Raw genomic sequence first — 14,336 nt, 5'->3', positions numbered from 1 at the left:
TTACATTTTGCTACTTTTACATTGGACTGACCTGAAACACCCTGTTTCACTGAAATATTGCTGAAGGCATTATGAAGTCTTCCCTACAATTGTTGGAATAAACAAGGGACCGTAGCCTCCTTATATATATAATGACTATGCAGTCCTACAGGGATTAAACAGGACTTTCAGCTGGCACAGCTGCACTAAAGAAAAACACAGGCCTCTCCCCATTTGTAGAGCTCTCTCTTGAGAAGTATAAATGAAGGCAACATGCAGCTAAGGACAGGAGCTCAGTTTCCTTACTTACTGTGTGGCCTTTGGCCAATCACTTAGGCTAGTATGCCCCCATAAAGTGTAATACAGACAACATTAGGTTCCTAACTGTAACTTTGGCAGATACTGTTCTGAGCCTGCCTGTATTCCCGTTACCTTAAGACATGTCTACAGTATATTGACTGTCTAGATATCCTTGTTCTAGATTTAGCCTATCTAGTGCAGATACTATTAAACCTGTAGCCATGGTATATGCATTGAGTTCAGAGTAAGCAGCAGAGCCTGCCCCAGCTCCAAGCTAGAGTGGCTACACTGCTGTTACCACGTAAGCTAACTAATTTAAAGATATCTCAGGTGTGCATGCATACTAGTGTTTCTCAACCTTTCAGACTCAAGGCACCCCTTGGAAAATGTCAGGGTGTAGCTTTCAATCTTTTTCTGACCGTGGAAAAATAACCTGGCTGTTCTCTTGCAAAGAGCTTAAAAAGCTCACAACAGATGAGACAAGGTTTTTTTGGGTGAATCCAAAAGCTTGCTAAGAAGCATTTTTCCAACTATTTGAGATGTTCTGATAAAAATATCAGATTCACCCAAAGCACCTTGTCTGCCTACGTCCTTAGACCAACATGGCTACAACCTATACCCCACAACAGGTAAGAATATTTTTGACACAATTGATTCCCATTTGAAATCTCTGGGTTTTTATTGTGAATCATGTGTTGGTTTTGCACACCTACCAGTGTTACTATTCTGCGGTACCCTTATAGAGATCTGGTGGCACCATGATTAGGAGTCACTGGTGTATACACACAAGCTGCAGTCACTGCATGTGCTGAGGTATCCACACATTCTTAGAAACAAATTATGGATAGTTTGCCTACATCCGTTGTGGGGATGTTTTCTGTATTAATTATAGTACTTTTCACAGTGATAATAGAGCACTGAAGGAAAAGAGGTAAGTACTATCATTAACCTTTGTCAGGTTCCCATACTTCCCTACCCTATATCAATATAGAGACGTCTACTGTTGCTATAAAAGTAACTCTTAGCAGGGTAAATTATCCAGGGCTGAGTCTGTATTGCCATCAGTAGGTTTCCTTGGCCAGCTAGTTTAAAACTGATTTGGGTATCTCTGCAGTACGGTGTTTACCTACTTAGGTATTCTGCTTTTTGTAGCAGACTTGTAAGTTTCATTAGAATATTTTTCTTGCCTTTCTCTACTCCTGTTTTTGTATTCTGCTTCATTTAGACCTTTCTTTCTAAGCCATCCTCTTCTCTGCTCAGTTTTTAATAATCTTGGAACAGAAGGTATAACAGGCACAGTGAAATTTTAAATGTTACTTTGAAATTAATTAGAGTGGGTTTATAATTAATCAAAACTGGTTTGCCTAGCCCTAATAAGCATGGAATTGTTGTGATATAGTCAGAGCTAGTCTCATTATTTATGAAGCCTGTAATGCTGGAGGGAAGAATTGATCAATGCCATGCCTGCATATTTGATTCCACTGGCAGGGGGTGGAGTCTGGTAGTAAATTGCCTTCTTCCTTGGTCCCACTGTCTTAGGGAGGTATCTAGGGTGCATTTGTAAGGGGAACACTCAGAAGTTAAAATGAAGTCATTAACATTGTGAAATCAAAGTCTGTTAGTTAAAATACATTGTAACCCTGCATAAATGGCTTCATTCAGAAGTGGTCTGAGTTTTCTTTAACTGAATTACCATTAATTCAATCTTTGTCCCTTTGTCTGCTGAACAGTGAGGGAACACCTGCTCTGGCCTCACTGAGACTGCGTAGGAATGAGACAACTGATTACTTCACAGAGCCTCATAGTATATGTTAATTTATTGTGAAAGCCTTGAGTTTAATCTTTGCCAATGACAGAGTTTTATTGCAACATATATAGTGAAAGGAGTATCCTTTTAGCAAGAAGTAGAAGCCAATGCTGCAAACCCCCTGAGTGCTGAACTCTTAGGGGAGATTAGTTGTGCTCTGTTTGCAGGCTGGGGTTCCAGGATAGTAGCACTAGTATGAGATAAGGGGACATGTGATGGCTATTTTTCTGATTGATTCTGGAAAATGCTAGACTGCCATTTACAAAGAGAGGCTGTGTAAGTCATTTGTAGCCTGTAATTTAGGGTTTGTTTGTGTAGTACCAGTAGTAAACTATGCATATCAATAAATTCTCCGCTCAGTTCCACTTTGGGGACAGGAAATGAAAAAAAGCCACTGATAACAGGTGTTAGTCATATTACCTAAAACACAACAGGAAGGTGTTTAAATACTATGTTGACATAATAACAACTTATTTTGACTTCAAAGGAGTAAGCTGGTACCTGTCCTTCCAATTTAGCAACATTCACAGGATGAAATTGGGGCCCCACTGCAAGAAATGCAAATTTAACTCTGGGCAAAATGTTGCACCCCTTCAATTGATTTGCCCTGAATTGGGCTTCAGTATTAGCTTCCTCATAAAGACCTGATCCTCAAATCAGTATGAAAGGAGGGTTATCTCAATTTCAAAAGGAGTGCTGAGTTTTTTGCAACCTTGAGCCATCAAAGCTGTTGCTTAATCAGAACTTGTAAGCACATGCTTCACTTTAAATGCAAGTAACATGATTAGTCTTTAGGGCTAATTATTAGGGCTGTGCAAAGCTTTGACAGCCGATTTGATTCAGAGGAGATTTGGCCCAATTAGGCAGCAAAAACTCTGAATCTGAATCAAACTGGGAGACCAATTAAAAGGTCTGAATTGAATTGGAAGCCTCTGAATCAATTCGGAAAAGATTCAACACCGCTTTGGAGATTCGGCCATAGACTAAACAGGCAGCAGTCATCATCTCATTGGACACAGTTGCTTCCATCTGGTAAGTCTGTTGTGGTGGGCAGAGGGAGGAGGGAAGGAGTGTAAGGGAGGGAGGAATTGGGGCTGGGACAAGCTGCCCAGCCAGGGCAGGGGGGCATGGGACTCGGGGAGGGGGGCAGGAGGGTGCAGGACATGGGTGTAGCAGTGCTGGAAGTGGGGGTTATGCCCTGCTGCCGCTTGCCCAGCCGGGGTGCGATGCAGGTGTGGCTCATTTCGGGCAGAAGGAGACAAGTGGCAGCAAGGCATAGCCCCCACTGAAAGTGCTGCTGCTTTCACATCTTGCACTCCAAAGACCCAGACTGAGCAAGCAGCAGCAGTGCCTGCTCCCCTGCCCCAGCTGGACAAGCAGCAGCAGTGCCAGCATCCTGCCTGCCCCAGCCCCCTGCCCTGGCTGGGCAAGTGGTGGCAGTGCCCACATCCCGTGGCCCTCTGTCCTGGCTGGGCAGGTGGCAGCAGGGCATAGCCCACCACTTGTCCAGCTGGACGGGGCCGGGGGGGTGCAGGCGGAGCAATGCTAGGAGTGGGAGCTATGCCCTGCTGCCGCTTGCTCCCTTCCTCCTGGAGCGATTGGTACCTGCATCATGCCCCCCAGCTGCACAAGTGGCAGCAGAATATAGACCCCACCCCCAGTGCTGCCATGCCCGCATCCCGTGCACCCCTGCCCCAGTCCCTGAGTCCCACACCCCTCCACCCTGGCTGGGCAGCTTGTCTCAGCCCCAGTCCCCCCCTCCCCGATGCCCTTGCCCTCCCTGATCCATCCACCACAACAAACTTAGCAGCTGGAGGCAGTTGCATCCAGTGTGGTGAGGACTGCTGCCTGTTGGGTTTATGGCCAAATTTCTCAAGCAGAGCTGAATCTTTGGATCCAATTCGAACTAGGACAGTGATTCAAATCTCTGAATTGAATCACTGTCCCTCTGAATCTGTCAAATCTGAAGCGAATACTTGCTGCTTTGCACAGGCCTACAAATCATGTGCTTAAAATACCCTACATGTGCTTCAATACCTTACAGGTTTGGTTATTACTGTCAGGAGCTGCAGTGCTTAAAGTTCTCCAGCTTTGGTCACTGTTAAATTTTTGGCAGTGTTACTGCCGTGGATATGAAAAGAAAAGGCAAAGGGACTAGTAAGAGCGTGACTTCAGGCCTTGTTGCACATTAATTTTGATCAACTCCTGGAGCTCTTAACTCCTGGATTGTCCACATGTTAATACTTTTAAATGGCTTAAAGCACTTGTTAAATGGCTCAAAGTCATGCCACTCTGGGGCAGGGTTATCTCTTGATTCTCATAACCCAGCTCCTGTTCCATTAAGGTGTTGCCACTCCCCATAGATGTGCCACTCAAATCAAAGTTGTGATTGCAAGCTAGCACTAAGCTGATCAACTTTTGTGTGGTTCACAGTGTAACAGGTAACAGGTTTTTTCCAAAAGTACTTTCTTTTAGTCTGACTGCTCCCACTGAAGTCAGTGGTGATACATGCATCCCTACACAAGGATTTTGCATGCTGCTCTCTCCATGTTCAGGTTTTGCAGAGACCAAGTGCACTATTGTTATTTTGCAATTTGCCATATGGCGGGTTATCAGAACTGGACTGAAACTTTTTTGCAGTGAGATCCTTTCCTCTGTGTGCTTGTGTAATCTCTTAATTTAGGGATGGGCCAGCCAATTGTTTCAGTCATTTAGCACATAATTCTGAGGAGGACTGATCTTTTCTAACATGTATTTCATGTCAGCTCTGACTCCTGGACAGAAGTTAATGGTTTTTATATCTGTCCTTCTCACTAGACCACTGAGTATACATAAAGTTTGGGATGAGTGGAGGTTTGGCTTAAGTAGGAAAAATGCAATCTTCAACCTATAACTAGATTCAAATATTTTTGAGGATTGAAGGTGTTCATTTAACTTTCCTGTGTTTTCAGGTATTTTGACATCTCTTCCTTAGAACTGAGAGAAGCTTATCCTAAACCTCTGAATATAATCACCAGCAAATTGAGGGAATTCTGTATCAAGATTTCAGTTTTATGTTTCATCCTCAAGCTTAAAATGGATCAAAAATGAAGGGCTCTTATCTATATGGGTGCTTGTAACTGAAGAGATGTGCTTTATTTATCTCATCTAGATTAGTTGATACTAGATATAAGGGTAGTACTTTGTATCAAATAAGTATTTTGATTTCACTTCCCCCTTGTAAAGTCTCACACTAACTCTCTTTTGCATAGTGAAAAATTTACTTCTATTTTTGTCTTTCATTTCCCCACTGTTCTGCATTTCTGGATCCCAGTTGGATACAGGAGTGAAAAAATAACATGAGAGGTTATTCTTGTTATGTTTCTAGCTCAGTTGGAAGGAGATCTGGTTTTTGTTCTGCAGATTCAACTTACCTGGATACTTTGGCTAAGATCTAGAGAAATATCCTTATTTCCAGAAATGTTTATTTTTTTTCTACCCACAATTCTAAACGTTTCTTTAGCACTGCCAAAAACAGTTTAATAAACTGTTGGGGGTGTGTATACATGTACTCTGGGGTAGGAGAGGAGGTGGTGTTTTAATTAGAGGGGCTCCTGGACAGCCACTCTAATTAAAACACCTCAGCATCATGTGTATTCAGAGGGTGGGGGGCGGCTTTAACTAAAGCTTATTCAATGAGTTTTAATTAAAGTGTTCCCCCCCCCACACACACACCATTTTGGTAATCTGGGATGCTGAATACACATGACACTACAGCATGATGAGCATTCTAATTAGATTATAGATTAATTGAACAGCATTAATTAAGTCTGCTTCAGTGTGTTCTAATTAGAATGCATCAGAGCATATATATAAGCACCCTTGGAGATCAGGGCTGGAGGGTAGTATAAGGATTTTATAGAGAGTGTCATAAAATTATTCTCCTTATACCTTTTTACTTATCAAATAAAAAGAGAAACATGGAGTTTGGGAAATGCTTGGAGTTCTAAGGGGTATTCAAATCAGTTAACAAGGAAAGGCATAAGTACAAACGAGAGTATCAGTTAAAATCGATAAGTTTCTAATATTAGGAGAAAGGAGGAAAGGAACAAGGAGGAATAATTCAATAATATAAGAAGCATATAATACATATATGTGGGCGCTTCTATATGTGCAATTAATATGAAGCAATAAACTCTGGAGCACTTTGAGCCAGACTAAACTATTCCTGTGTGCCCAGGACAGCAGCAATTTAAGCCAGGGCAGAGTAGGTCTGGTCTGACAAGGTCATCTGGGGAGGAGGGGGTGGGAGGGAAGAGGGTTCTTATCAACCAGTTTCTTTGTTAGAGGTTCTGTATAAACCTAAATAGAACTGGTAATTTTAAGACGATGAGACAAGAATTGCTGGTTATAGACTATATTGATCTTTCTTTTGGGGAACCAAGGAAGGTGATGGCTTAAGGAATAAGAAGGGGTGCATGTGGAGAGACTAGGAACAATTGGAGGTGAAGTTTGTTTGCTGTGGCATATTGAATGCATAAAGGGTCCATAAAGGTGACAGGAAAAGCCCATTAGGAATGTCCCTAATGGAGGGATCTTTTGGGTTGTCAGAGTATCCAGTTCTGTTACTCTCCATTGTAGCCCCAGTATAACCAGTACTGATGCGTAGACACAGCAGCATTATGCTACTCTTCAGCTGTTCTTAGCTGCAAGACAGTCCTTAGGGGTGAGGCAGCAGATCTTATCCAAGAATCCACTGCAGGACACGGAGGTGCAAAATTAGCTTTAAAATACATTCACTATCCTTTTTCTGTGTCTGTACCGAGATACAGTTTAGTGGACTGTGTCTTTAAGGGGCTCAGTAATGGCAGATATCAGGGAAAATACTACCAGTTGGATTGAGGGCAGAATGATATCTGAGTAATTTGCAATAAGGGTCTGTTTATTCTTAGTTTTTTTGGAGGGTTTTTTGTGCATGTGTGGCCAATACAAAATAGAGACACTGTATGCAACTCAGTCAAAAAGAACAAGCTCATTATACCCATAGTGATCTGGCAACTTTTATTAACAATCTCATGACATATGGCTTTGTGAAGCTCCATTGAAGGAGGATCTCTGCTTATCTTTTCTTAGATAAAGGTTTTCAGTAGAAGTTTCTAATCTTTTTGCTTGGGGAAAAGGCTTGAAAATGTGACCTTTATAAGGCCACAGGATTTTCAAGTCAATCTCAAGGGACCTTCTTCACAGGGCTGACTAAAGTTTTAATTTTTGAAATTGAGTGTTGCACACACACTGTGTGCGCCGCAACTGAGATTCATTCATTCCAAGTCTCTGAATTATTTCTTTAGTATTGGTCAGAATGATTTTGGGCGCAGCTACTCAGCTAGAAGGAATCAGAACAACTCTAACTGGCATGAACTGAAGAATTTGGTCTAGAGGACCAAATTTTGATGGCCTGGAATCCACCTATAAAATGTAATCCTAGTTCAAGCCCAAAACAGAACAAAACCAGATTTGTCACAGCTCTACTTCCTTTTTCTTTTCTCTTTTTTCTTTTCTTTGCAAATAAAATAAGTATAATATTGGAGTAACTTAGTGAGGAATCAGGGTGATGGTTGCAAGAAAAGGATAGAAGACCGGATCTCATCATCTGGTATGAATTAGTGCAGCTATCAATTGCATTCCACTAATGACATTTGATTTTTGCCTCTTAACTTCCTGAACCTTATGCATTCTTGTCAAGGATTCCCTCTCTACTGGCCCACTAGTCTGATGTTAGGTAATTGGCTACTAGTTGCAAAGCCATTCCAAAGCTAATGATCACTGCGTTGTCGCATAATATATCTTGATTGTGACATAAGGCCTCCTTGTGTAACCATGACATTTCCCTGAGATAAGATCAACCTCCCACATATTACAAATTAAAAATTTGTCACTGCTGAGTAACACCCCAAGGAAAATCATGTTCTTTACAGCAAGCCAGCTTGTGAGATTGTTATTTCAGGAACCTTTTGGGGGGAAAGGAGGGAGAGAAAAACACAATTCTGAGTTCATATCCCTCTCTTCCTCCCTTCTCCCTAGTGTGGGACAAACCGGCATAGCTATTTGGCAACATAGCTCTTGTGGGAGCTGGGGCTTCATGAACTAGGAAGAGCTGTGCATACCATCAGCCTTCCTACAAACAGCTATGACCACTTGAGGTACATGGAGGTCAGGAGGGATGGCACTAAATCCTGTTTCCTTTGGAGAGCCAGTCAGGTTGATGCAATGCAAGTGGTCTAGTCTAACCTATGTTTAGGTTGCTTTGTCCCATGGAAATTTATAAAAACTGCTTGTTCCTTGACAAATTTCTTCCTAATCACTTTATTATGGAGTCAACATTTTGGTGTGCTCTGTGTCCTCTTTCTGTAGAACAACCAGTCTTACTCCCTTGACATAGTGTGCCTTCACATGAAGATTTGACCTGATAAAGGCAATGAAAGGCTAGGTTTGAACTGAGTTTATGCCTGCAAACTAAAAGTGACTCAGGACTGGAAGTGGTAGGTGAAATTAAAGGCATGGATTGCAGTGGATGGTGCAGCAGTCATCCATAATATGTACTTACAGTCCTCAGGCTGAAGTTTGAATTGTTAAAATATATCCATTTCTGAACTCAATGGCTTTCTGGCCCTTTTTAGCTGCATTTCAGCAGGGGTGTTGCTCAAATGACATCGGAGTTATGAATTCCCAAACCATGAATTTGTTCACAGGTCTATTCTGGAACCGGTTTTCTGTGTAAGTGTACAAATTCAGGAGATCACAAAGCAGCTGTGGTTGCAAAAGGTCAGAGGTGGATAAAGACGGGCTTCAGTGGTATGGTGGTCACCTCTTGTAGGACTGGACCATGCAGCAGGAACCTCTCAGGACTTTTTTTAAATTGCCAAGGCATGTAAGAATCCTAAACCCCCTTCCCCTCCATGCCCAAAGGCATGTCCTCTCCCTGCCTGCTGCTGCTGCTTTCCCCATTGTCCCAGGGGTAGGGGAAGCTTCAAAGCTGCTCCTGTCCACTCCACTCCAACCAGACTTCATGGGGGGTTGGCTCAGTTCAGTTCTCCCTTCCTAAGACTGCTCCTGGGGGATGGGGCAGGCTGGGGAAACCTACCATCCTGCCTGCTGCCATTGCTGTTGTTCTCAGCTGGGCCAGCCCCCATGCAGCCTGGCTGGAGTGTGCAGGAGCAGCTCTGAAGCCCCCAGACAATGAAGAAAGCATCAGGAGAGATAGGGAAAGGGAAGGGAGAGGATGTGTCTTTGAGCATGAAGGGGAAGCAGGGGGATTCGTATGTGCTTTGGGGACTTAAAAAATGGTTCCTAGAGGCTCCCGAGGCACTGTCTGCTTGCAGCACTGGGTGGGAGCAGGCTGGGAATAGACAATGCAGCTGTCCTTGCAGTGCAGGTGACTGTGCCAGACCCCCTTTGCCAAATCCTGGATCTGCCCCTCAGAAGGGTTATATTGAGCCTATGCAAAACACGTACCAGGCAAGTGGAACAGGAGATGTCAAAAGCCACTCTTCTGGGACACAAAAGTAAAGGTTTAATGAGGTTTCTGATTAAAATGCTCTAATGTTGTCATTACCCCATGGGAAATTGACTCATTCCTTTTCAAAAATCCCAGCAAGGCCTATGATGCACTCTTTGACCCTAAGTCTGAGCTGCATTCGCAGGTGGTACAGCTTGAGGGGACAAAGGCAGCTTTCTGCTGTCTTGTGCCTCTAGGATTCTGGGTTTGTTGAGAACTAGCACAGTCCCTTGTTTAAGTTAAAGGAGACCCAGGAGCTTGTCTAAAAAATGCCAGATTGCCATAATCCTCAGTGGACCATTCAATAGCCCAGAATATTAATGAAGGAACAAGGAACCTTTGCAGCAAAAGCGTGAGCTGTCATTGTTTGAAATACTTCTTACCTGTGTGCTTTAGCCACTCACCCTCTGTGTACTGGTACTGGAGAGATCCTGTAACAATTATGCTTGCAGATGGAAACTTAAGGTGAAATCCCTCCCCCCCCCCCTTTTTTTTTTTTTGGACCACTAGATTTATTCATTTTTCTCTCAGGTTTACAAATGAACAACTATAACATAGGTAAAGTTGAGGCTGCCTTTGGAAATGGTCAGGCCCCAGTTACGGTTTTGAAGATGTTTGCATCCACTAATATAATTATGATGCTGTCACCCTTAAGAGGCTTGGGAATAACTAGTAACCAGTTGTGGGGATGGTGATTAAAAGGCAAGCTACTAAGTACCAGGCAGGCCTCATTTCCATATCAAAAATAGTAGCAGAGTTCTTTGCCGAGGGTTTTTATTATTCTTTATGATAAAAACACAAGCATATTGGCAAGTATACATGTTATATGCACACACACAATTCTATGTATATAAAGGGCTTAGTCTGTCTGTCTGTAATGCTCTTGGTCAAGTACACCTGCACTGCAGAGAGGACAAGCAGCAATTGGCTGTGTGGGCCCACGTGTGGGGCAGAGGGGGGAAATGGTGGCAGTGCCCCGCCACCCCCCCAGTGCCCAGCAGCCCAGGGTGCCCAACGTGCGCACACATGCAACAGCTGGCAGGCAGGGGGAGGTGGTGGGGAGGGAGAGAAGGGCAGGGGAACCCTGCTGCTCCAGGGAGAAGGCAGGGGGGAGGGAGCCCCCATGCTGGAGGAGGAGGCGGCGGCGGCAGTGGCAGAGGAACTGTTTACACAGGCGGCCTGAAGGGTGAGCGGGGGTGGCCATTCCTTTGTTATTTGAAATTTGTCATTCATGATGGACAATTGGCTAGTATTACATCATTACAATATTACACAACATTAATAAATATTATTATTTATATATGTGTGTACCTATTGTATGTACACACATACAAGAATGTTATAAATTCTTATATGGCATGACTAAGTGAAAGAGCTCCAGGATTACAGCTTTAGAATAAATATATAATCATATAGCAATATATCACTTGGTTGGGGTTTTTTTCCCCCATTTATTTTAATCTTGTATTTTGTATGTTTTGAACTGACATAAACCTTATTGAAAAATGAGCCTGATTCTCATTCCAATAAATAACTTTTTTTCAGCTCCAGCAGGGGCATTCTTGCTAGTGAGAGTCAGGCCCAAGATTTGCAGGGCTACTGACAGACATTCAAAAGAAAGTGCAATGGGACCTGATGCGTGATCCCCACAATTGCACTTCCCACTATGCCACATATACATGGCTAGAGGAGTGATTGTGGGATCAAGCATTGTATCCCATCATGCCATATTGCTGGTGAAAGGGAGCTGAGGATCATGACCCCAGGCTCCCCTGCACTGGCAATCTTCACTTTCATGACTGGGAGACCCATCAGTTGTCTGGAGCTCTGAGCACCATGTGGTCCCATGGCTGAAAGCTACAATCAGCTGACAGAGCTTCAAACTGTGGGAGTACATGGTGTGTCCCCATAGTTGGGAGATCTGATCACTGATGGGGCTCTCAGCCACAGGGGCACATGGTACCCGCCATGGCTGGGAGTTCTGATCAGGAGCTTCTGTCAGCACAATGAGCACCCCTTGCAGAAGCCCTGATTAGCTGATTGGATCTCTGCCAGTTAATTGTGGCTCCCACCCAGGGATCCTCATTGTACTTCCCTAGCTGGGAGCTCAATCAGCTGACCAGTGCTCCCAGCCTCCAGAATGTGCTCTGGAGGCTGGGAGCACTGGCCACACATTCAATTAAAAGCACGATAGGAAGCAGCCCCAAAGTTATTGTACGTATTTTGTGTAATAACTTTGGTGTTTGTTCTTGGTTTTGCCACACCAATAATTGAATGAATGTGTGACCAGGTCACTAAACACAGGATTGACTAGTTATCACGTCTTAAATGTAACATGTATCAGGTCTAAGAAGAACATAGAGCACCATTAGTGACTCAAATAAGGAAAACTCAAATCTCAGGCTAGGTACAGATGTTACACTTATTGTGCTTTAAGGACGCAGAAAGTGCTCTAAAGCCATAATTGAACAGATGTTCATGGCTCTTAAAGCACTTTAAAATGGCAGATTGCACTCTAAGGGCATTTATACACATACCTTTATCTGCTCTGATGCACCAGATATCCAGCCCATTGTAGCAGACTTGATTCATTGGGTCTGTGGAGCATGCGAGTTGACGTGCCTGATGCTGTGTTGCAGGCGCTTGTACAAACAGCGAAATGCGCATCAGTGCACAGAAAATGGCAGCAGTGCTCTTTTGAACTAAAACACCTTCAGTGTGTTTTAGTTCAAAAGCATACTGCTGCCATTTTCTCAGCGCTGACATACGTTTTGCCGTTTATACAAATGTATCCGCCGCAGCATTGGGCGCTTTTAAAATTGCCCAGCACTGCGGCAGATGCATGTGTACAAATGCCCTAAGTTAACCTTTGATGGATGAGGTATTAGACTAAAGCACTTTCTGTTAGAGTGTTTTATTAAATGCCTGTGCCACATCCCATTGAGGGTTAACTTAGAGTGCAATCACGATCACCCCAGACGGCATTGTGCAGGGTTGTGGTCTAGCCTCAGGCAGACTTGTTTGCTCTGCCCAAGCACTGGGCTGGCCCAGCTCCCTTAGCTGTCACTGATCCCAGACCCCTTCTCTCACAGCCTCCCTGGTCAGGCAGCAGCGCATTATGGGGTCAGGGCTGCTGCAGGGAAAGAGTGCAAGTGCCTGGCTCGGGGGCTATGGGGGAAGAAATCTGGGGTCTGCAGCCCTAGACAGGCAGTGGCATACTGTGGGACCAGGGCTGCTGCAGGGACACAGAGCGCTTTCCCCTGCAATGCCCCTGGGCTGGCTGGAGGGCTGCCCAGCCAGGGAACCATGGGGGAAGGTGTCCAGGGTCTTTCTCCCCACAGCAGCCCTGGCCCCACAGTGCTCTGCTGCCTGGCTGGGGAGGCGGTGGGGGAAGGGGTCCAGGGTCTCGCCCCCCCACAGCCACTGCTGACAGTCACCAGCTTGGGGGTGGGGGCAGGGCTGGGAAGAGGGACAACTTTGGCAACCTCCTGGGAGGAGTGCAGGAGTGCTCCCAGTGGCCAGTGCACGCAGGATCCAAGCCCCTCCACCAAACAGTGAACATCTGTTTGGTTCACTCACTAACTTACAGCACCTTAAGTAAAGCACAAGAGTTGGAGCATTTCTGCTGGGGGCTTTTTGAACATCTGTACTTAGCCTCAATGTGTGCATACATATGTACTAAGCTGACCTAAAATAAGGCGACTTAACTAAGTTGACTTAAGCTAAACCATGTTGGAGCGTACACGTGTACAGCTTGTTGACATGGTGGTAGCCATCTTGTGAGCTAAGTTGACTTAACTAATGTGGCTCAAGATAATACACATCAAAGGTGTATTATCTTTCACCACATTTAAGTTGACTCTGCTCCACATACTTGTGTATGGTCTGACAGTTAAATCGACTTAAAGTTAAGCCAGCTTAGCTTGCAGAAAGGTAGTATGTGTGTACGTACCCAGTTATTGCATTTTACATTTCATTTTTTCCAGGCTTTCTTGCTCCTCGGAACCTTCCTAGTGCAGGTTTTCTCCCATTTCTACAAACTCTGCTCTGTGATTCAGATGCCAGGTGTAAGAGCACACCCTACACACCTGAAGATCTGCTACCAAATTTTAATGGTATCTCACCTCCCAGACGGTAAGGGAATACAAATGTGCATGGTTGTTATAAACTGCAGGTTTTCACTGAGGTACAGGGTATTGTAATGAGTGTGGTTTATGTGCAAAATTTTAGGTTTGTGGTGGACTGGTCCCAGATCCCATGTAGTAATATACTAATTGTCCTCTGGGACCCTTAAAGATGTTTGTAATAAAATGAGAGTTGGCAGTAACATTTCATTGCCTGATGCTTTCCATTATAAGAGAATATTATACTTCTTGCATGCTAAATGAAGCTGGGAATCCCCTAAGAGATTATTCTGGTAAGCCAGATCTCATAGCATGAAACAGTGAGTTACCTTATAGGAAGGGTTGGCTAGATCCTTCAGCTGGTCTAAAACCCTTGATATTGGTGCAGCTTTGCTGAGTTACATCATTATATGATCTGGTCCAAAATAGCTAGGGTGACATTGGGAACCATTATCAAAACCTCTATAGTTTCAGAGTTTCTAGAGTCAGAAGGGACCTGAGCAGATCATCTAGTCTGACCCCCTGCCATGGCAGAAAAGAATACTGGGGTCAAACGACCCCAGCAAGATGTTCATCTAACCTCCTCTTAAAC

General features: G+C 44.1%; 1 protein-coding gene across 1 annotated transcript in view; it reads left to right on the top strand.

Annotated features, from left to right (window-relative positions):
* Positions 1-14,336, top strand: part of ABCA12 (ATP binding cassette subfamily A member 12) — a 130,036-nt gene that overhangs the window by 15,316 nt on the left and 100,384 nt on the right. Inside the window, exon 3 of the mRNA XM_019554537.1 lies at positions 13,607-13,754. Within this exon, the coding sequence (XP_019410082.1) occupies positions 13,607-13,754 (148 nt within the window). The remainder of the gene's footprint in view (positions 1-13,606; positions 13,755-14,336) is intronic.

This window comes from Crocodylus porosus, unplaced genomic scaffold (genome assembly GCF_001723895.1).
Source record: "Crocodylus porosus isolate Cpor-Errol unplaced genomic scaffold, CroPor_comp1, whole genome shotgun sequence".
Classification (NCBI taxonomy): Eukaryota; Metazoa; Chordata; order Crocodylia; family Crocodylidae; genus Crocodylus; species Crocodylus porosus.
The sequence above is the reverse complement of the archived record's forward strand: the minus strand, read 5'-3'. Positions and strand labels throughout refer to the sequence as shown.